Raw genomic sequence first — 21,416 nt, 5'->3', positions numbered from 1 at the left:
CGCATGTGACATAACATTTGATTTGATTTGAATCAATCAAATCTAGTCTACACCAGGGTTCAGTATTTATTTGCATATGAATAATGGGTATGAATAGTGTCAGGAAAGTTCTAAATGAATACTGGCCAAGGCCAGAGCTAAGTGCGTCATTCACAGATTCAGCTTAAGGCAAAGTAAAACACAAAAAATGAACCACCGCATGCATGGCTCATAATGGGTTTCAAAGGGAGCATCAATGCATAATGTAAATTAGCCTTCTTTCGCTCTCTCTTCCTGTGTCTCTCTTTCCCTGCCTCCTTCACTTCCTTACTCCCAGTCCCTCCCTCTCTCTCTCCCAGTTCCACCCTCTCACATGCTGTCTGTGCTGATATTATAAAAGGCTGACACTCCTCTAATCTGCAGGCGTAGAAGCTTGATAATCCAGACTCATTAAAGGTTGAGATTAGCAGAGAGCTGGAAGGGGAGGAATGAAAAACAGAGGCACAGATAGGAAGACAGGCAGGGAGAGAGGGAGAGTGACAGTGCATGCATGACATGGATGAGCTATGCTGCTCTGGGATTGGTGAACATAAATAGCCAAGCAATCACAGAGGAGGCAGTGAAAATAACAAGGCTAGCGAAAATATGGAGAAAGGGAAGAGCTATGAAAAAAGATAGAGAAGGTGAAATCAAAAGACAACAGAGTAGAGGCAGCGCTAACAAAGACAGAGAAGATATAAAAATGGGAGAGAGTGCAGATCAGTGAGATTTCCAGAGAGAACAGGAAGAGAGAAGAGAGAGAGGGGGGTGAGCAGCTAGAAGCATCAACACAGAGAAAATATGTCAGCCAGACCAACAGCATCAACCTGGGCACCCATACTCTGAGAGGCCTGGAGCAACGGGCCTATACAGGCAGCACACAGCAGGGCACAGGCCTAGCCAACGGCCCACAGGAGGGAGAGAAGACGCCCAGTCCACACTGTCAGCTGCTGTAGCCATGAGGACTGCACGGAAGGGGAGCATGGAGATGCCTGCATTTGTCCGGCAGCTGGTGAAGGTGACAGAGAAGAGGGTCAGCTCCTTCTTCAAAGGGGGGGGGTATGGAGGGGCAGAGCACACAGACGGGGAAAGAGAGGAGGTGATCCCCAGCCCCTACCTGGACCGTCCCATCCTGGACAAGTTGACTGAGGAGGGTTGCTCCTGCTGGGGCCTGACCTACGCTCTGTGCAGCATGCAGGGCTGGAGGGCAAACATGGAGGACTACCACAACTGTGTGCCTCAGCTGGGCACAGGGCTGGCAGACTGGAGCTTCTTTGCTGTGTTTGATGGGCACGCGGGAAACAAAGTGGCACAGTACGTTTCACAGCACCTGCTGGATCAGGTCCTAGCTACAGGTGAAGAAAACTTGACAGACTTATCATGTTACTTACCAGCCAGTTTTATCTCTTAGTTTAAAAAGATGCTTGCTTCAAAATAGATGCATGAACAGATCTTGATACAATGATGGCTCATTCGAGAGCAGATATTTATATGCAGCATTATACTCTTAGGAGTAAAGCATGTGACTCCTCAAATATGTATTGAATAGTGTGTTAGAGAGAGGTTTATACCTGGTAATAACTATAAAAGATCACTACATTTTAGAAGAATATTACTGGTGACTGCCATTTTATCTTGCCAGTGTTGATGTGGTTATATAAATTATGTATATAAATTAATAACACCATTTAAAATAATACTGCCTGTGTGCACTGTGAACTAACTTCCTGTGTGTACTTACTGCTTGTGTACTTACTGCCTATTTATACTTACTGCATGGGTGTACTTACTGTACTGTCTGTGTCTTGTAGGAGGGATCGGGCCAGAGGACCACCCTGATCGGGTGAGAGGGAGCTTCACAGATGGCTTCCTACACACAGACAAACACCTGCTGACTGCAGCCCGCCGTGAGGGCTGGGAGCGGGGTGGCACCACCGTGACCTCCACACTCATCTCACCACGATACATCTACTTCGCCAACTGTGGAGACTCGCGTGCCATGCTGTGCCAGGCAGGGCAGGTGTGCTTCTCCACTGAGGACCACAAGCCCTACAGCCCTCTGGAGAGGGAGCGTATCGAGAGCGCCGGCGGCTCCGTGTCCCTGCAGCGCATCAACGGCTCCTTGGCCGTGTCCCGAGCCCTGGGGGACTTCAGCTACAAGGGGACAGTGAACCGGCCGCCCACCCAACAGATGGTGTCTCCGGAGCCAGAGGTGTGTGTGGTGGAGCGGTCGCCCGGGGATGAGTTTCTGGTGCTGGCCTGTGATGGGGTGTGGGACACGGTCTCCAACGAGGAGCTATGTGCCTTCATCCAGAGTCGGCTGCGCGTCTGCACTGACCTCAGAGATGTCTGTTCCCAGGTCATTGACCTCTGCCTCTACAAGGTCAGTACTCATGGTCATAGATCACCTGTAGATCAGTGCATTTGGACCATCAGTGACCTTTATAAATAATCCCTACATGTACATGTTGGAGCATAAGTGTATCAATTCGCTGTCAAAATGTGGATGCACTTTCCTTAATGTAGACAGGGCAACATTCTCTGATCTGGTTAAACATGAGCCACACGGACATGCTGTTAGTTAAACAATCTGTGATTACATTATTTTAGCAGAGGCTTTATTTTCTATTTCATAATCTTAATCCTGTGAAATAATCATCAAATCAAATCAAATTTATTTATATAGCCCTTCGTACATCAGCTGATATTTCAAAGCGCTGTACAGAAACCCAGCCTAAAACCCCAAACAGCAGGCAATGCAGGTGTAGAAGCACGGTGGCTAGAAAAAACTCCCTAGAAAGGCCAAAACCTAGGAAGAAACCTAGAGAGGAACCAGGCTATGTGGGGTGGCCAGTCCTCTTCTGGCTGTGCCGGGTGGAGATTATAACAGAACATGGCCAAGATGTTCAAATGTTCATAAATGACCAGCATGGTCAAATAATAATAATCACAGGCAGAACAGTTGAAACTGGAGCAGCAGCACGGCCAGGTGGACTGGGGACAGCAATGCATCATGTCAGGTAGTCCTGAGGCATGGTCCTAGGGCTCAGGTCCCCCGAGAGAGCGAAAGAAAGAGAGAATTAGAGAGAGCATACTTAAATTCACACAGGACACCGTATAGGACAGGAGAAGTACTCTAGATATAACAAACTGACCCTAACCCCCACAACACATAAACTACTGCAGCATAAATACTGGAGGCTGAGACAGGAGGGATCAGGAAACACTGTGGCCCCATCCGATGACACCAAAGGACAGGGCCAAACAGGAAGGATATAACCCCACCCACTTTGCCAAAGCACAGCCCCCACACCACTAGAGGGATATCTTCAACCACCAACTTACCATCCTGGGACAAGGCCGAGTATAGCCCACAAAGATGGGGGGGGGGGGGTGCAACCCAGACAGGAAGATCACATCAGTGACTCAACCCACTCAAGTGACGCACCCCTCCTAGGGACGGTATGAATAAGCCCTAGTAAGCCAGTGACTCAGCCCCTGTAATAAGGTTAGAGGCAGAGAATCCCAGTGGAAAGAGGGGAACCGGCCAGGCAGAGACAGCAAGGGCGGTTCGTTGCTCCAGAGCCTTTCCGTTCACCTTCACACTCCTGGGCCAGACTACACTCAATCATATGACCCACTGAAGAGATGAGTCTTCAGTAAAGACTTAAAGGTTGAGACCGAGTTTGCGACTCTCACATGGGTAGGCAGACCATTCCATAAAAATGGAGCTCTATAGGAGAAAGCCCTGCCTCCAGCTGTTTGCTTAGAAATTTTAGGGACAATTAGGAGGCCTGCGTCTTGTGACCATAGCGTACGTGTAGGTATGTACGGCAGGACCAAATTAGAGAGATAGGTAGGAGCAAGCCCATGTAATGCTTTGTAGGTTAGCAGTAAAACCTTGAAATCAGCCCTTGCCTTGACAGGAAGCCAGTGTAGAGAGGCTAGCACTGGAGTAATATGATCAATTTTTTGGGTTCTAGTCAGGATTCTAGCAGCCGTATTTAGCACTAACTGAAGTTTATTTAGTGCTTTATCCGGGTAGCCTGAAAGTAGAGCATTGCAGTAGTCTAACCTAGAAGTGACAAAAGCATGGATACATTTTTCTGCATCATTTTTGGACAGAAAGTTTCTGATTTTTGCAATGTTACGTAGATGGAAAAAAGCTGTCCTTGAAACAGTCTTGATATGTTCTTCTTGGGGCCTAAAACAAGCATCTCTGTTTTGTCCGAGTTTAAAAGTAGAAAGTTTGCAGCCATCCACTTCCTTATGTCTGAAACACATGCTTCTAGTGAGGGCAATTTTGGGGCTTCACCATGTTTCATTGAAATGTACAGCTGTGTGTCATCCGCATAGCAGTGAAAGTTAACATTATGTTTTCGAATGACATCCCCAAGAGGTAAAATATATAGTGAAAACAATAGTGGTCCTAAAACGGAACCTTGAGGAACACCAAAATTTACAGTTGATTTGTCAGAGGACAAACCATTCACAGAGACAAACTGATATCTTTCCGACAGATAAACCAGGCCAGAACTTGTCCGTGTAGACCAATTTGGGTTTCCAATCTCTCCAAAAGAATGTGGTGATCGATGGTATCAAAAGCAGCACTAAGGTCTAGGAGCACGAGGACAGATGCAGAGCCTCGGTCTGATGCCATTAAAAGGTCATTTACCACCTTCACAAGTGCAGTCTCAGTGCTATGATGGGGTCTAAAACCAGACTGAAGCATTTCGTATACATTGTTTGTCTTCAGGAAGGCAGTGAGTTGCTGCGCAACAGCCTTTTCTAAACTTTTTGAGAGGAATGGAAGATTCGATATAGGCCGATAGTTTTTTATATTTTCTGGGTCAAGGTTAGGCTTTTTCAAGAGAGGCTTTATTACTGCCACTTTTAGTGAGTTTGGTACACATCCGGTGGATAGAGAGCTGTTTATTATGTTCAACATAGGAGGGCCAAGCACAGGAAGCAGCTCTTTCAGTAGTTTAGTTGGAATAGGGTCCAGTATGCAGCTTGAAGGTTTAGAGGCCATGATTATTTTCATCATTGTGTCAAGAGATGTAGTACTAAAACTCTTGAGTGTCTCTCTTGATCCTAGGTCCTGGCAGAGTTGTGCAGACTCAGGAAAACTGAGCTTTGAAGGAATACGCAGATTTAAAGATGAGTCCGTAATTTGCTTTCTAATAATCATGATCTTTTTTTCAAAGAAGTTCATGAATTTATTACTGCTGAAGTGAAAGCCATCCTCTCTTGGGGAATGCTGCTTTTTAGTTAGCTTTGCGACAGTATCAAAAAGGAATTTCGGATTGTTCTTATTTTGCTCAATTAAGTTGGAAAAATAGGATGATCGAGCAGCAGTAAGGGCTCTTCGATACTGCACGGTACTGTCTTTCCAAGCTAATCGGAAGACTTCCAGTTTGGTGTGGCGACATTTCCGTTCCAATTTTCTGGAAGCTTGCTTCAGAGCTCGGGTATTTTCTGTATACCAGGGAGCTAGTTTCTTATGAGAAATGTTTTTAGTTATTAGGGGTGCAACTGCATCTAGGGTATTGCGCAAGTTTAAATTGAGTTCCTCAGTTAGGTGGTTAACTGATTTTTGTCCTCTGGCGTCCTTGGGTAGAAAGAGGGAGTCTGGAAGGACATCAAGGAATCTTTGTGTTGTCTATGAATTTATAGCACGACTTTTGATGTTCCTTAGTTGGGGTCTGAGCAGATTATTTGTTGCAATTGCAAACGTAATGGTCCGATAGTCCAGGATTATGAGGAAAAACATTAAGATCCACAACATTTATTCCATGGGACAAAACTAGGTCCAGAGTATGACTGTGACAGTGAGTAGGTCCAGAGACATGTTGGACAAAACCCACTGAGTCGATGATGGCTCCGAAAGCCTTTTGGAGTGTGTCTGTGGACTTTTCCATGTGAATATTAAAGTCACCAAAGATTAGAATATTATCTGCTATGACTACAAGGTCCGATAGGAATTCAGGGAACTCAATGAGGAACGCTGTATATGGCCCAGGAGGCCTGTAAACAGTAGCTATAAAAAGTGATTGAGTAGGCTGCATAGATTTCATGACTAGAAGCTCAAAAGACGAAAATGTCTTATTTTTTTGTAAATTGAAATTTGCTATCGTAAATGTTAGCAACACCTCCGCCTTTGCGGGATGCACGGGGGATATGGTCACTAGTGTGTAGCCAGGAGGTGAGGCCTCATTTAACACAGTAAATTCATCAGGCTTAAGCCATGTTTCAGTCAGGCCAATCACATCAAGATCAGTGATTAGTTCATTGACTATAATTGCCTTTGAAGTAAGGGATCTAACATTAAGTAGCCCTATTTTGAGATGTGAGGTATCATGATCTCTTTCAATAATGACAGGAATGGAGGAGGTCTTTATCCTAGTGAGATTGCTAAGGCGAACACCGCCATGTTTAGTTTTGCCCAACCTAGGTCGAGGCACAGACACGGTCTCAATGGGGATAGCTGAGCTGACTACACTGACTGTGCTAGTGGCAGACTCCACTATGCTGGCAGGCTGGCTAACAGCCTGCTGCCTGACCTGCACCCTATTTCATTGTGGAGCTAGAGGAGTTAGAGCCCTGTCTATGTTGATAGATAAGATGAGAGCACCCCTCCAGCTAGCATGGAGTCCGTCACTCCTCAGCAGGTCAGGCTTGGTCCTGTTTGTGGGTGAGTCCCAGAAAGAGGGCCAATTATCTACAGATTCTATCTTTTGGGAGGGGCAGAAAACAGTTTTCAACCAGCGATTGAGTTGTGAGACTCATCACTCCCCCTAACTGGGAGGGGGCCAGAGACAATTACTCGATGCCGACACATCTTTCTAGGTGATTTACACGCTGAAGCTATGTTGCGCTTGGTGATCTCTCACTGTTTCATCCTAACATCGTTGGTGCTGACATGGATAACAATATCTCTGTACTCTCTACACTCGCCAGTTTTAGCTTTAGCCAGCACCATCTTCAGATTAGCCTTAACGTCGGTAGCCCTGCCCCCTGGTAAACAGTGTATGATCGCTGGATGATTCGTTTTAAGTCTAATACTGCGGGTAATGGAGTCGCCAATGACTAGAGTTTTCAATTTGTCAGATCTAATGGTGGGAAGCTTCGGCGTCTCAGACCCCGTAACGGGAGGAGTAGAGACCAGAGAAGGCTCGGCATCTGGCTCCGACTCGTTGCTTAATGGGGAAAACCGGTTGAAAGTTTCTGTCTGCTGAATGAGCGACACCCGGTTGAGCGTTCCTACAGCATTTCCCTCCAGAAACCGTGAGAAAGTTGTCCGGCTGCGGGGACCGTGCGAGGGGGTTTATACTAACGTTACTATCTCTACTTACTGGTGGCACAGACGCTGTTTCATCCTTTCCTACACTGAAATTTCCCTTGCCCAACGATTGCGACTGAAGCTGGGCTTGTAGCACAGCTATCCTCGCCGTAAGGCGATCGTTCTCCTGTATATTATGAGTACAACAACTGCAATTAGAAGGCATCATGTTAATGTTACTACTTAGCTTCGGCTGTTGGAGGTCCTGACGAACCACGTCCAGATAAAGCGTCCGGGGTAAAAAAATATAAAAAAATTGATGGAAAAACAAAAAATATAAACGGTTATTAAAAAGTAAAAACCGTAAAGTTGTCAGGTAGCAAAGTAAGGTTGGCAACAAAACGCACAGCAACACTTAAACGAGTCTGCAAGTTGTGACCGGAAATGGCGTCAAAAATGGCGATAAGAAATACGATTTTTGAGGATATACCAGCAGGTTTAGACAGACTACTTGGAATTGAATGTGTGGTGCCACAAGACCTTTACAAACACATACACACCAGCACACACCCATTAAACACATACTCTGTGTGTACACAGGCTAAGTGAGCTGAGCTGGGCTGGCTTGTGGTTGTATAACAGTGTTCTAGTTTAGAGGTGCTACCCAACAACCTGACAATGTCACAGTTTCTAACCCTCTCACACACTTCACCACACTTCACCTTAGTAATCATTTTGAGAATCAGTTCAGTTCTGCATGAAGGAGGAAGTAGGCTATTCATGTTCCTGAAAGGAGACACAGTGCTTTAGCTTTGCTGTGTGGACGACCAGTGTTAAACAAAGGCTAAGGTTGCCTACAGCATTGGTACATTAGACTTATATTGGCCCACTCAGGTCACATCAGGGAAGCCAATGCTGCTTGCTCACATCTTACAGACAGACACACATAATCTAAAGCCAACACAGTCACCAACGACTAACATCAGTCACTGAAAACAGCTACCTGTGGCTAACAATCTATTCTAACACACCTACTATCAGTTGTGAATGGGTGACCTCTTCGACAAAAGGGGCCTTATTTCGTAAGGATCAGATGAATACAGAAGAGAAGTGGTCGTAATTTGAGGTCAAAGGTCACTACTTAGCACCTGCCCTCAGAGCAGGCGTCTGTTGTAATCCTGCTAGTAGCTTTCTAGTAAGCCTTGTTTGGCACTCATCTGATTTGGCACTTGACCAACAACAACATCTACAGCGCAGGTGATTTTCACCATTATCATAATGGTTGGAAAGATTATCCTATCGCACACTCTGTTCAGAGGTCAGCATACATCACTAAGATTCACTAATGACAGTCAACCCTGTTTACAAACGTAAGACGTACTCATGTCAGGTCTGTACTGTACCCTAACATGAGGTCATCTCTGTGTACTGTAACTGTAGCTACTAATCTTGGTTGGCTTGTTCTCCTCTGCAGGGCAGTCTGGACAATATCAGTATCATCTTGGTCTGCTTCCCTGGCGCCCCCCAGCTCTCAGCAGAAGCAATACACCAGGAGGCAGAGCTGGAAGACCTGCTGGAGTCCAAAGTGGCAGGTGCAGTGATGTGGCAGTCGTTGTGTGCATACTTATATTCCCCCACTTCAGTTTATCCATGAGTTTACAACAGGATTTACACTGCTATAGTTAATTGCCCCTGAGAGAGGGCATTTTAATCATTGTTTTGTTTGTAACTACTGCCCTCTTCCTTTGATAGAGATTTATGAGGAACTGAGTACTCAGGGGAAGGAGCCTGACCTGTTCTCTGTCCTTACTGTTCTGGCAAACACTGATGTCCCAGGCTTACCACCTGGAGGCGGTCTGCAGAGCAAGTAAATTCATCTGAATGCATGGTGCTAAAAGTTCATTACAGTACAAGAGGTACTAAATAACAAAGTGCAGTAAGGATCATCTGAGTAGAGAAACTGCTTGTCCTCAAACCTGTTTCCTGTGTGTTGCAGAAGGAACTGTATCATCTCCGCCTATTACGAAAAGAAAGAGGCACACAATCCTACTACACCTAATGTAAGGGTTTGTATTTATATCAAACTGTCTCAGTTACTATACCAAAACTATATAATCTCAGACTTTGTCAGAATGTATGCACAATCACCTCACAGCAGTCTACATTTTTCTCCAGGGGCTTGGTGGTTCTGAGAAGCTCGTCTAGGTTCTGTCGTTTGGGAAACGTCTCTGGAAGACAATCAATGCCAAAAAAAAACTGTTTTCATTATGTTGCAATTCAACCAATCACAAAAGGAATTTTGTCTCTCATCCCTCACGCCAAGTAAAATCCTGATGTAACAAGTACAACGCAATTTGTGAAAGCTGAAACTATAGATTTTATATTTATACAATATGGGGAACATTTTATTTTATAGGACCTGGCGCTTTGAAACACTGAGATTCTGGCTAAGCGATATGATTCAGTAGTTGACAAACCATCTGATATACAGTGGGGAGAACAAGTATTTGATACACTGCCGATTTTGCAGGTTTCCCACTTACAAAGCATGTAGAGGTCTGTAATTTTTATCATAGGTACACTTCAACTGTGAGAGAAGGAATCTAAAACAAAAATCCAGAAAATCACTGTATGATTTTTAAGTAATTAATTTGCATTTTATTGCATGACATAAGTATTTGATCACCTACCAACCAGTAAGAATTCCGGCTCTCACAGACCTGTTAGTTTTTCTTTAAGAAGCCCTCCTGTTCTCCACTCATTACGTGTATTATCTGCACCTGTTTGAACTCGTTACCTGTATAAAAGACACCTGTCCACACACTCAATCAAACAGACTCCAACCTTTCCACAATGGCCAAGACCAGGAAGCTGTGTAAGGACATCAGGGATAAAATTGTAGACCTGCACAAGGCTGGGATGGGCTACAGGACAATAGGCAAGCAGCTTGGTGAGAAGGCAACAACTGTTGGAACAATTATTAGAAAATTGAAGTTCAAGATGACGGTCAATCACCCTCGGTCTGGGGCTCCATGCAAGATCTCACCTCGTGGGGCATCAATGATCATGAGGAAGGTGAGGGATCAGCCCAGAACTACACGGCAGGACCTGGTCAATGACCTGAAGAGAGCTGGGACCACAGTCTCAAAGAAAACCATTAGTAACACACTACGCCGTCATGGATTAAAATCCTGCAGCGCACGCAAGGTCCCCCTGCTCAAGCCAGCGCATGTCCAGGTCTGTCTGAAGTTTGCCAATGACCATCTGGATGATCCAGAGGAGGAATGGGAGAAGGTCATGTGGTCTGATGAGACAAAAATAGAGGAAGGATGAGTACAACCCCAAGAACACCATCCCAACCGTGAAGCATGGAGGTGGAAACATCATTCTTTGGGGATGCTTTTCTGCAAAGGAGACAGGACGACTGCACCGTATTGAGGGGAGGATGGATGGGGCCATGTATCGCAAGATCTTGGCCAACAACCTCCTTCCCTCAGTAAGAGCATTGAAGATGGGTCGTGGCTGGGTCTTCCAGCATGACAACGACCCAAAACACACAGCCAGGGCAACTAAGGAGTGGCTCCGTAAGAAGCATCTCAAGGTCCTGGAGTGGTCTAGCCAGTCTCCAGACCTGAACCCAATAGAAAATCTTTGGAGTGAGCTGAAAGTCTGTATTGCCCAGCGACAGCCCACGAAACCTGAAGGAACTGGAGAAGGTCTGTATGGAGGAGTGGGCCAAAATCCCTGCTGCAGTGTGTGCAAACCTGGTCAAGAACTACAGGAAACATATGATCTCTGTAATTGCAAACAAAGGTTTCTGTGCCAAATATTAAGTTCTGCTTTTCTGATGTATCAAATACTTATGTCATGCAATAAAATGCAAATAAATTACTTAAAAATCATTTTCTGGATTTTTGTTTTAGATTCCGTCTCTCACAGTTGAAGTGTACCTATGATAAAAATTACAGACCTCTACATGCTTTGTTGGAAACTCTCCCCACTGTATATTCATCCAATAATATCTATAACAATGTCAAATTCTAAAAACATTTATTTACGGATTTCAGGTTGATGTTTAGTTTTAAGAGTCATCAAACCTCTCTCTCTCTCAGTCCTCTGTTTGGTATGATTTGCATGACCTGTACTGTGCTGCATTACTTACCTTGATGACATTAGATTTAACATGTTACAGTGATATGACCAAGACAAACCCAAGAATGGTCAGTAGATCCATGAATTTGTTAATATATTATCAAATGTGATTTAAATGAGTATGTGCTTTACTTACATACTGTTTAGACATTACATGTTCTGACTGTTTTCAGACAGAATAAAGATTATGTGACTAAGAACTTGTTTAGGATTTACCAGAGAGCACCACAACATGCAGTTACATCTCCATCATGCGGATACTCAAATGCTTTTTTATTATGAAAAGTATTTTATAGTTAATGTGATTAACTGATATGCAAGACCATTAAATGTTTTCGTGTAATAAATTATTACTGACGTACTGTAAATCTCAGACAATGAAGAGACTCCATTTCATTCATGTCCACTAGGAGGATTTGTGTCTCGAGATAAAATACGAGTGTTTAGCACATTTCTCTTTGAAAAAATGTGTAATGGACAGTGGCGATTTTAGCATGTAAATCTTGGTGAGCCAAACTCAAAACAAAATAACAAAGCCACTACACAACACTAAACAATAAATTATAGCACTATAATGGAGAATAAAGGTTCCCACAAACTTTTAGGGCCTACATACATGTAAATTTGTCCCAACAGCATAGCTTTTCTTTCAGCACCATGGAGTGAATCCTTACCACCGCTTACACCTGGCTATTATCGGAGACTTGTCTGTCAGAGAAACAGTTAATTCAGCCTCATTTACTGCTTTAAAAAAACATAGCTGATATGGCTGACTTGCTTAAACAAATGTGGATACTACTGACTCCTTGTGGATTTGTGTAAGTCATTATTCATTATTATTTATTCCCTATTTAACCCTCTGGTTCCCACATGGTTTTGTGCGTGTTTGTTCTGTGTTTAGCAGTCGCTACCATTTTGTGAGCTGGATTGTTTTCCCTTGCTGTCTTCTTGAGTGAAAGTGCGTTATTACTCATCCTCTGTGTCCTGCACCTGACTCCGTCCCACCTGCTGCGCATTGACCCTTTACAGCGCAGTACACGAAATATCAACTGGAATTACATGGGTCTATTACTGAACTTTTTGCTGAAAACAAATATTTGAATGGAAAGAGTCCCTGGCAAACATGGTTACAGACCCAACAACATTATATAGTATCGACTTCTCGTCAAGAAAAGCACATGAGCTAATTATAATACACAAAGTAAGCAAAACAATGAAAAATGATGAATAAGTTACTAATGAGATAGACCTATATAAGCAATAGTCCTATATCAATTGAGATGTACACACTATGGCATAAGGGAACGATGAGCGTATCAGAGGCAATCCGTCATTTCGATTAAGACATTAATGAGCGAGCTAAGATGGACATAGTCAATATAACTATTTGTTCAGCACTTATGAAATGTAGAGTGACAGATTTCAGAACATGGGACGTTCTTACAGTATTCTCCCTTTACACCAAGTCAAAACCATAGGATAAATAAAGGGGGCATAAAAGCAGACAAAGAAAGCTCTTACAATATTTAATTATGACATTTCTCTAAAACAGGCTATAGGCCAGGGGCACAATTTTCACTGGGGACGGGGGGACATGTCCCCCCCCCCCAGTTTTATCATTGGAATGTGATACAAAACGAGGCAATGGTGTGCGGATGCCTCCGAGTGGTCGCGTAGGCTGTTTGGAGTGTTTATCCAGCTGGATAAACAATAATAATGATAATAAATATTATTATTATGCCCCCCACTTTTAATATCCAAATTGCACCCCAGCTATAGGCCAAATTTGACGTCCAAGAGAACAGTAGGCACATGGGCTACTAACAGCTTACTATGCAACATACTGTATGCTTAGTATTTCTTGCTTAGCTACAGTATACATTTTACATCATTTATGCAGCAGCATACAATACATTTTTGGACTCACCGTTGTTGTGCTGTCCTTCTTGTGGGAATATTTTGTCATCAAACTTTGTCATCAACTTCTGGCATTCTCTGAATTTATGGTGCTTTCAAGACAATTGGGAACTCTGAAAAAAACAAGGTTGAATCATGACGTCAGTCACCTTCAGGTCGGAGCTCTAGAAAGAGGCCCGAGTTCCGACTTGGAATTCTGACTTGGATGACCGTTCAAAACTTATTTTTCCAGTCGGAGCTTATTTTTTGTCAGAGTTCCCAGTTGTCTTGAACGCAGCAGAAGTCATGCTGGATTGACAGTATGGTCAATGTATTCAACCATTTCTGGCCCATGGTGTTCCGTGTGAATGTTTATCCTTTCAGACAGATGTTTTAAATCCTTAACCCCGTTTGGACAACACACCCTCTCCACCGAATAGCAGGCAGGTGGAAAAAAATAGTGATTGCTTTTTGCAACACTTGCAGTTTTTTACATTTATTTAACTAGGCAAGTCAGTTAAGAACAAATTATTATTTACAATGACGGCCTACCCCAGCCAAACCCTAACCCGGCCGATGCTGGGCTAATTGTGCGCCGCGCCATGGGACTCCCAATCACAGCCAGTTGTGATACAGCATGGAATCGAACCCGGGGTCTGTAGTGATGCCTCTAGCACTGAGATACAGTGCCTTAGACAGCTGCACCACTCGGGAGCCCCAAGTTAGCCGCTGATTCCTTCCAAACCACTCATTGTTGAATTTGCGATTTCTGATCTGTTGTGTAACGTTTATATCCAATGGCCGATGAGCACTGATACGTTTTATCTATAATTTCTCTTCATATGACAAGGATTGAAAAGGATTTGCCAGTAGATTGTTGATGTGATTCATGATGATGACTGCTTGTCTAGCTTGATAGCTAAGATTTTGAAAGTATGATGTTATGATCAGTCCAGTCAAAGCTACGGGAAATATAACATGATTTGACGGAATTTAACTGTGGCCAATGACCTTGAGCTTTCTTCGATGGGCACTTCTAATTTAAATCTATGGCAGCACCCAAGGGGGCTTGAAATGCCTAGCTCTCCCTGTAGATCCTGCGATGACATAGTGTCCCAATGAGTGACAGAACACTAAGCCAATCATGGTGCAGCTAGAGAAGATTACCATCACCTACACTATGTATTTTCCGCTGATTGCCCATCCACCACAGAAAGTGCTCAGAAAGCATGAGCTTGGCTGAAACACCTTCATTTTGGAGCTGCCTTACTCAAGAAAGCAAGAAAGAAACCTTGTTTGTATGTGGGTTTATTTTTACATTGTTTGCAAACTGATATGTGACCAGAATGAATGGCAAAATAACATGCAAAACAGCCAACCAAAAAATATACACATATATAAATATATATATTTTTAGCTAAACAAACAGGCTCTGCCCTACCTGCCCTGAATGACTGGTCGCCACTGGTAATGAACAGTGGTGGAAAAAGTACTAAATTGTCAAAGTAAAGATACCTTAATATAAAATGCCTAAAGTACAAGTAAAAGTCACCCAGTAAATGCTACTTGATCCCCCAAAGACTACTTAATGAAGTACTTTACACCACTGGTAATGATAATATGGTATGGTACAGGAAAATGGTAAAGAGATAACTATGGATGAACAAGGTCATGCTTAAGGGAAATATTTGCATAGGTATGAGGGGGCCCAAACCAGTTAGGCACTGTGAAAATGAGCACAGAATATTGGTAAAACGTAACTCACTCCAGATTATTGTGGATGTCACACTTTCATACCGTTTATTGACATAAATACCTTTCCCAGGGCTAGACTACATTTGATTAAGATGAATAGGTTTTGTTTTCCCTTTTACAGCTCTCATACTGTGTGTCTGAGGGCTTTCTATCTAATTAACACAACACAATTCAACTGTGATACATATTCAACAGGTTCTCTACCAGAGGCCTAGACATTAGGTGACCGAGGATGCATATACATAATATGGATACATATCTATGTTCACTGATCCCGGATACCACCCCATACAAATCCATTGTGTTGTGGTGGAGCTCAGGACACATCTGCAAAGCTCTCATAAATCAGTGGGTCTTCTCAAGAGGCCCTCCACGTCTCCATACTCCACACAAAGCCTGATTGCATTCAGCATTGTATTTGAGCCAATCACTTGAGCATTTCAAACCCATCTCCAGACAGACGCTGTTTAAATGAAAGGCATCTGTCCACTGCATCTCACCACTGAACCAAACAGGAACATTCAAGCAGTGTATTAATAGGAGATCAGTGATCAATGTTCCCTCAATTTCTTTTGTCACTGAGCAAATTTCAGGACTGCTGAGCGCAAACTTGAACATTGTGAGAATTCTGTGCAACTTCTGGCGTGCATTTACTTCTTTAAGTTACAGTTTTAACAGTGGCCAAGTAGGCTACTGTGGCTATTTGTTCATAATGTAGGCCTACCAGAGTGGCCTACCATCGAAAACAATGGAGAAATATGCATCCCATAACATGGTTGTTCAATGTAGGCCTACATTCCATAAGATTTTTGAAAAAAACATTAACCTGTTTATCCACTTGTTCTTCAGACAAGGTGACTGAACAGTTGTGTTGTTTGATGCAAGAAACCACTTTACAAAATACAATTCATTGTTATTCCCATACCATTATTACAGAGAATCAGACAAATTATGCTACCCTCTTCCTATTGACTATTTAGCTTATTCAAGACCGTCTCAAAATATAACACTGCCCCTTTAAGACGTAAAAAAAGCTCTTTACCTGACTTTATTTTCAAAGATGGCTAGAAATGCACACATTTTGGAAGCAACCACACCCAAATTGTTGACTAGGAATTCACTATAACTCGGCTAATAACTCACAAACTAGCAAAGAATATGAACAAATGTGCGCAGGTGGCTACACAGCTCTCGCTTTGATCTCAAAACAAGTGCATCTACCCACGACCCTCATGCAGCCAATATGTCTACTACAGCTCTGATTGGTTATGGCGCACTGGCCTGCGGAGAGTACGGCCTCTGTCATGCATGTCAATGCAACAGAATCCTACTCCAATGCCTGCTGCCTACAATAACATCTAGCTTTGCATAGTTCATTTTGTTTCGAAATGTTAAATTGAAAGTGGCTAATATTGCGTTGATTTGAGCACAATTCCCACAGCAGAGCGAAACGTTGATAGTGTTAACAGAAGGGGAAAACTCTAGAAAGTTGAGAGAAGTTCAATCTGTGCGGCAGTCTGAGGGGAGCTGTGCGCCAGTGCGCAGTTTAGAGGGACCATTGTCAGTGATTATCATGAATGTCTGGCATTCTGAAAAGCTGTCAGACAGAAAAGAGGTCTGCTGTGGGCTATCATCATGTCTAGAACTAAGAACCTAGCTACCCTCAACATGAGTTACATTGAAAACGAATGAGTTTTATGTGAATATATTTACATTTGGCAAATATGTATGTCCAGCTGTAGCATCCAACTGTTCTGTTTCACTACTGTACTTTGATCTACAAACAATGCTAATTCTGAGGATGAAACGTCACTAGTTTTCTAGGAATAACAGAAGAGGATCCAGCATCCAGTCTACCATTTGGTAATATTACAATAACCCCCAGAAAACAGTGCTTTATTTCTGTGAGTTAGTGTGACTGGGGTCAGGTGTGATTACCTGTCCACACTGGTCTCCTGCAGGCGGTTGTTCATGATGGCAAATGCGCCCACCCCCCCAGAGAAGCCGTTGTGACGAGGAACGTGGCTCTGACGGGGGCCCTGGTGGGCAGTCTCACACAGCTGCTTCTGCAGCAGCGCCAGAGACACCTTATTGGACGCTGTGAAGTCATTCACCGAGATCATCTCCCCAGAGAGACGCCGGCCTCCAGCGACCCCGTCCACTCCCATCCCAGCGTCTGTCTCGCTGTTACACACTGTCTCCACCGAGGCGTCTGTGTAGCGGTGTCGCCTCACAGGGGGGTGGGATGGGGTGGGCTGCACAGCGTTGCGTTTGAGCCGCTGCTGGCGGAGCCGTGCGGGTGGAGGCCTCAAGCCGGCGTGTTTGTTAGGGAGGCAGGGGCAGCAGAGCAGCCGGCAGAGGCCCCTCTTAGGGCAAGAGCAGGGACAGCGCCGACCTGGGCAAGCCAGCCGGGTCAGGATCCAGTTGAGAGTCTGTTTGATGATGATGGAGATAACGTTGAACAGGGAGTAGATGCAGCACACGCCCATGAGGATGAAGAGACAGTTGCCCAGGCGATAGGCATCCTGGGCCTCATAACGCTCCCTCTGGCTACTCACCAGGTCCCCGAAGCCGATAGTGCTGAAGGCCACAAAGCAGAAGTACAGGGAGTCCATGTAGCTCCAGTCCTCCATGGAGCAGTACAGAGAGGAGGCACTGCAGGCGATCAGCACAGACGCCACTCCCAGGATCAGCATCACGTAGTAGACAGAGGGCTTCCAACCCTCCAGACTGTCCTCCTCACTGCGGGGCTCCCCGACCCCAGACACAGGCCCCACCCCTGAGCGCCTCATCCTCCGCTCGTGGCACCAGCGCATGATGTAGGCCAGCATGGTGATGATCCTCTCCAGGAAGAGGTTGAAGAAGAGGATGGTGGCGGCACAGCCGATGAGGCCGTAGAAGATCAGGAATATTTTACCAGGGATGGTAGCTGGGGTGTTCATACCAAAGCCTGGTGGGAAAGAGTACAAAAGAGAAGGGTCAATGTGCCAATTGTTTGTCAAATAAGTGCCTTTACATTTGTTCTTACTTAGCACTAGATGTCGAGATGATAAAAAATGTGGAGTGGCTATTGATATAGGTTTTTTCATTTCATACCATGAATGCAATTTATATTAGAGTAAGGGATCATCATTTTACAGTACTGGACACTTTATGTTGACAAACTCAAAATAAGAGAAACTGAATGAGTCATGAAAACAGAAGCTGAGAGAAAGAAGGGATGAGATGGAAACATTAACAATGTTCAGTCATTAGTAGTGATCACATAACAAAATGCTAAAGTCCCAGAAATGTAAATTGACCTCACATGCCCAGATGTACATTGAAATTGAACTAATTTGACAAATAATGCCTCGGAGTCTCACCGATCATCAATCTAATCCCATCCCAGCGTCCTCTCCTCTCTCTTGTCATCCCCTTCATCTACTCAAATAAATATTGTACATTATACTGTGTATCTGTTGAAACAGTTGTGTTCAGTTTGCATCTACATGACAGCAAATAACTTTGCATCTTAAATACCCTGACTCTGACCCTCACACAGAGCAGCTGTCCAACTCACCGATGGTGGACACAACCGTGCCAACAAAGTAGAAGGCTCCAGAGAAGTCCCAGCGGGGCCTAAGAGCGTCCACTCTGATCCCAGCCCCATTGGCCTCTTCATACTGTCGCAGCAGCGCGTGCAAGGCTCCCAGGCTTACCTGGTGACTCAGGGTGAAGTTGGCCAGCTGCTGGTCCCAGAGGCGGTGGGCACGGAGCTCAGAGGGGCGCTCCAGGGCGGAGAACACAGCCGCCCCACACAGCAGGTAGAGCAGGATAAGCCCTGCCAGCAGGCAGAAGCGGGCATTGTCCTCATTGAAGGGCGGCCGGGGGCAGCAGCCTCCACTCCGTTTACGAGCCATGAGTGCAGCTAGCCCAGCACAGATACAACACCGCACTAACATACACTGCCTGTCTGAGCCTGCCTTATTTACACCGCTCACTACACATACATCACACACACCAAACTACAGCACAGACACAAAAATACAAGCTTAACATACCCTAATATGCTAACAAAAAAGTGGGTACCCACACAGAGAACCTACACACACAGCTGCCCCCCGATGCCAGGGGATGTTGATGGTTGATCCATCCAGAGCGCTCTCAATGTGTCGTAATGTCCTGAGTGGTCATTCACCTCTATGAGTTCTGAATCTGATGATGTGCCCACTGATAGAAGAGGAATCCTGACTGTATGGTCACAGTTTATGACTATGAAATCCTGAACTGGTCTGTGAACAAGATACAGGTACTACTGGGTAATTAACTTGGTATTGGAATTGTTTTCAATCAACAATAGAAATCCTTTTTTCAATCTTTTCTCAAAATGTGTATATTTATTTACTGACATCTGTCTTGTAAGGTAAAACTATCATGAATCACTAGAGCTATTTACTTTTCCTGAATATCAGAGAGTATCATCAAAACCTACACCTCTCATATATTTTTATTTTTTTACACAAATTGCTCATAAGGCTTTTCGATAATTCATATCACATATTATCTGAATAATAAAGAGAGACAAAACATACCTGATTTTTGAGATCTTGATTAATCCGATAATTTCACACTTTATTCAAACAGTTTTTGCACATGGCCATGGTGAGACTTGATCTGCGGTTTAAGGTACCTGCACTGAGCGTGCTTTTCCAAGAATCTGATGATCAGTGACCATGTAAGTGTAGTGAGTAGTGAGATGAGAGCGAGAGAAAGCGGGAGCGAGAGAGTGAGAGAGAGAGAGAGAGAGAGAGAGAGAGCAAATAGAACCCATGTTTGCAAGCAAACCTTGATTGGTGTAATAATTTCTTGATTTTAGAAGCTTTTCTATTCACGTCCTCCAACCTGTAATCAACATTCAATCTAATATTCTCTCTCACTGGACAGACAGTAACAGATGGTCTTCAATATATTATTGATATGCAAATACTGTATCTAAACTGATTAAAACACTGGATTTGAACTGTAAACTGATTAAAACACAGCAACTTCTTATTTGCATGGTATTTATCCATGCAACATCTGACTGCAAATGTGGCATTCAAATACATCGAACCTTCAGAGGTCTTCTGAGGTGGTTCACAGCTCATTGATTATACTTTTATCAGGCTTTACCAAGTGATTAACTGAGTCTAATTTTCAGACAACCACATATGTTCTCCTCTCTCCTTTGGTTTAGTACCAAGTGTCTCAGGTACAAAGTGTACCTCCTTTCTGTTGTAGTTTGTGTGGGAGTGATGGATTTGTTGTTCCTGACTGCTCTTTTGTGTTTGTACGTCTGCCTTTAATCTTGAATGAGGGCTGAGGGGTACTAGAGGGGCATTGGTTCATGCTACGACACTGAAGTACTGAGTGTCCAGGTGCAGAAGAAAGAGGCTGTGCATGAATGAGAGACACCGGCCTTTACACCTTGTGATGGAAATGTGTATAATGTGAAGAGAAAGTCTTGAAAATTTTCATCTTGTCTTAGTGTCATAAATAATTATTGGTTCCTGCCTGTGCTTGGTAAAGATATGAGGGGGGGGGGTGACATGCCCTGCTCCTTAGGACCATCTGCACCCTGCATCCCACTGCTGGCTTGCTTCTGAAGCTAAGCAGGGTTGGTCCTGGTTCGTACCTGGATGGGAGACCAGATGCTGCTGGAAGTGGTGTTCAAGGACCAGAAGGAGGCACTCTTTCCTCTGGTCTAAAAAACAAATTAAAACAAATATCCCAATGCCCCAGGGCACTGATTGGGGACACTGCTCTGTTTAGGGTGCTGTCTTTCAGGATGGGATGTTAAATGGGTGTCCTGACTCTCTGAGGTCATTAAAGATCCCATGGCACTTATTGTAAGAGTAGGGGTGTTAACCCTGGTGTCCTGGCTAAATTCCCAAGCTGTCCCTCATATCATCCCCAGCTTACAATTGTCCCATTCATCCCCCCTCTCCCCTGTAACTATTCCCCAGGTCGTTGTTGTAAATGAGAATGTGTTCTCAGTCAACTTACCTGGTAAAAAATCTAATCTGGCAGAATGCCCAGAATATGTTCTATAAGTTAAGATAGGAGATGGTGCCAGACACATGCCGGTACCAACCCTACGAACTATGCCTATGTAACATGTCTGTAACCAGTATTTAAAAATGTTGATGGTTGATGCTGCCTGCGGAGCTTTCCACTGGGGGTCTATGAGGAAAACCGGTGGTGCATTTTATGAAGAATGAGGTACATTCCCCACTGACCAAAAGACGATGAGATCCGCCCAGGCCAGACGCTTACAGTGAGCTGCCCAGGA

The 21,416-nt window shown here is 44.2% G+C and overlaps 2 protein-coding genes across 2 annotated transcripts; one reads left to right on the top strand and one right to left on the bottom strand.

Annotated features, from left to right (window-relative positions):
• The first annotated feature begins 331 nt into the window (after nucleotides 1-331).
• LOC109892101 (protein phosphatase 1A-like) lies at nucleotides 332-9,876 on the top strand. Its single transcript, XM_020484518.2, has 6 exons — nucleotides 332-1,373; nucleotides 1,830-2,401; nucleotides 8,775-8,892; nucleotides 9,053-9,167; nucleotides 9,297-9,360; nucleotides 9,476-9,876. Exons 1-6 carry the CDS (start codon nucleotides 977-979, stop codon nucleotides 9,503-9,505), a joined length of 1,296 nt encoding a protein of 431 aa, XP_020340107.1. The 5' UTR covers nucleotides 332-976; the 3' UTR covers nucleotides 9,506-9,876.
• Nucleotides 9,877-16,980: 7,104 nt separating this feature from the next.
• On the bottom strand, nucleotides 16,981-19,005 carry LOC109891775 (potassium channel subfamily K member 13-like). The gene is made up of 3 exons (XM_020484259.2): nucleotides 18,666-19,005; nucleotides 17,488-18,053; nucleotides 16,981-17,397 (listed from the first exon to the last, which is right to left on the bottom strand). Exons 1-3 carry the CDS (start codon nucleotides 19,003-19,005, stop codon nucleotides 17,038-17,040), a joined length of 1,266 nt encoding a protein of 421 aa, XP_020339848.1. The 3' UTR covers nucleotides 16,981-17,037.
• Nucleotides 19,006-21,416: the final 2,411 nt, after the last annotated feature.

Source organism: Oncorhynchus kisutch, linkage group LG6, assembly GCF_002021735.2.
Source record: "Oncorhynchus kisutch isolate 150728-3 linkage group LG6, Okis_V2, whole genome shotgun sequence".
NCBI lineage: Eukaryota > Metazoa > Chordata > Actinopteri > Salmoniformes > Salmonidae > Oncorhynchus > Oncorhynchus kisutch.
Note: the sequence above shows the minus strand (reverse complement) of the source record. Positions and strands in the feature narration are given on the sequence as shown.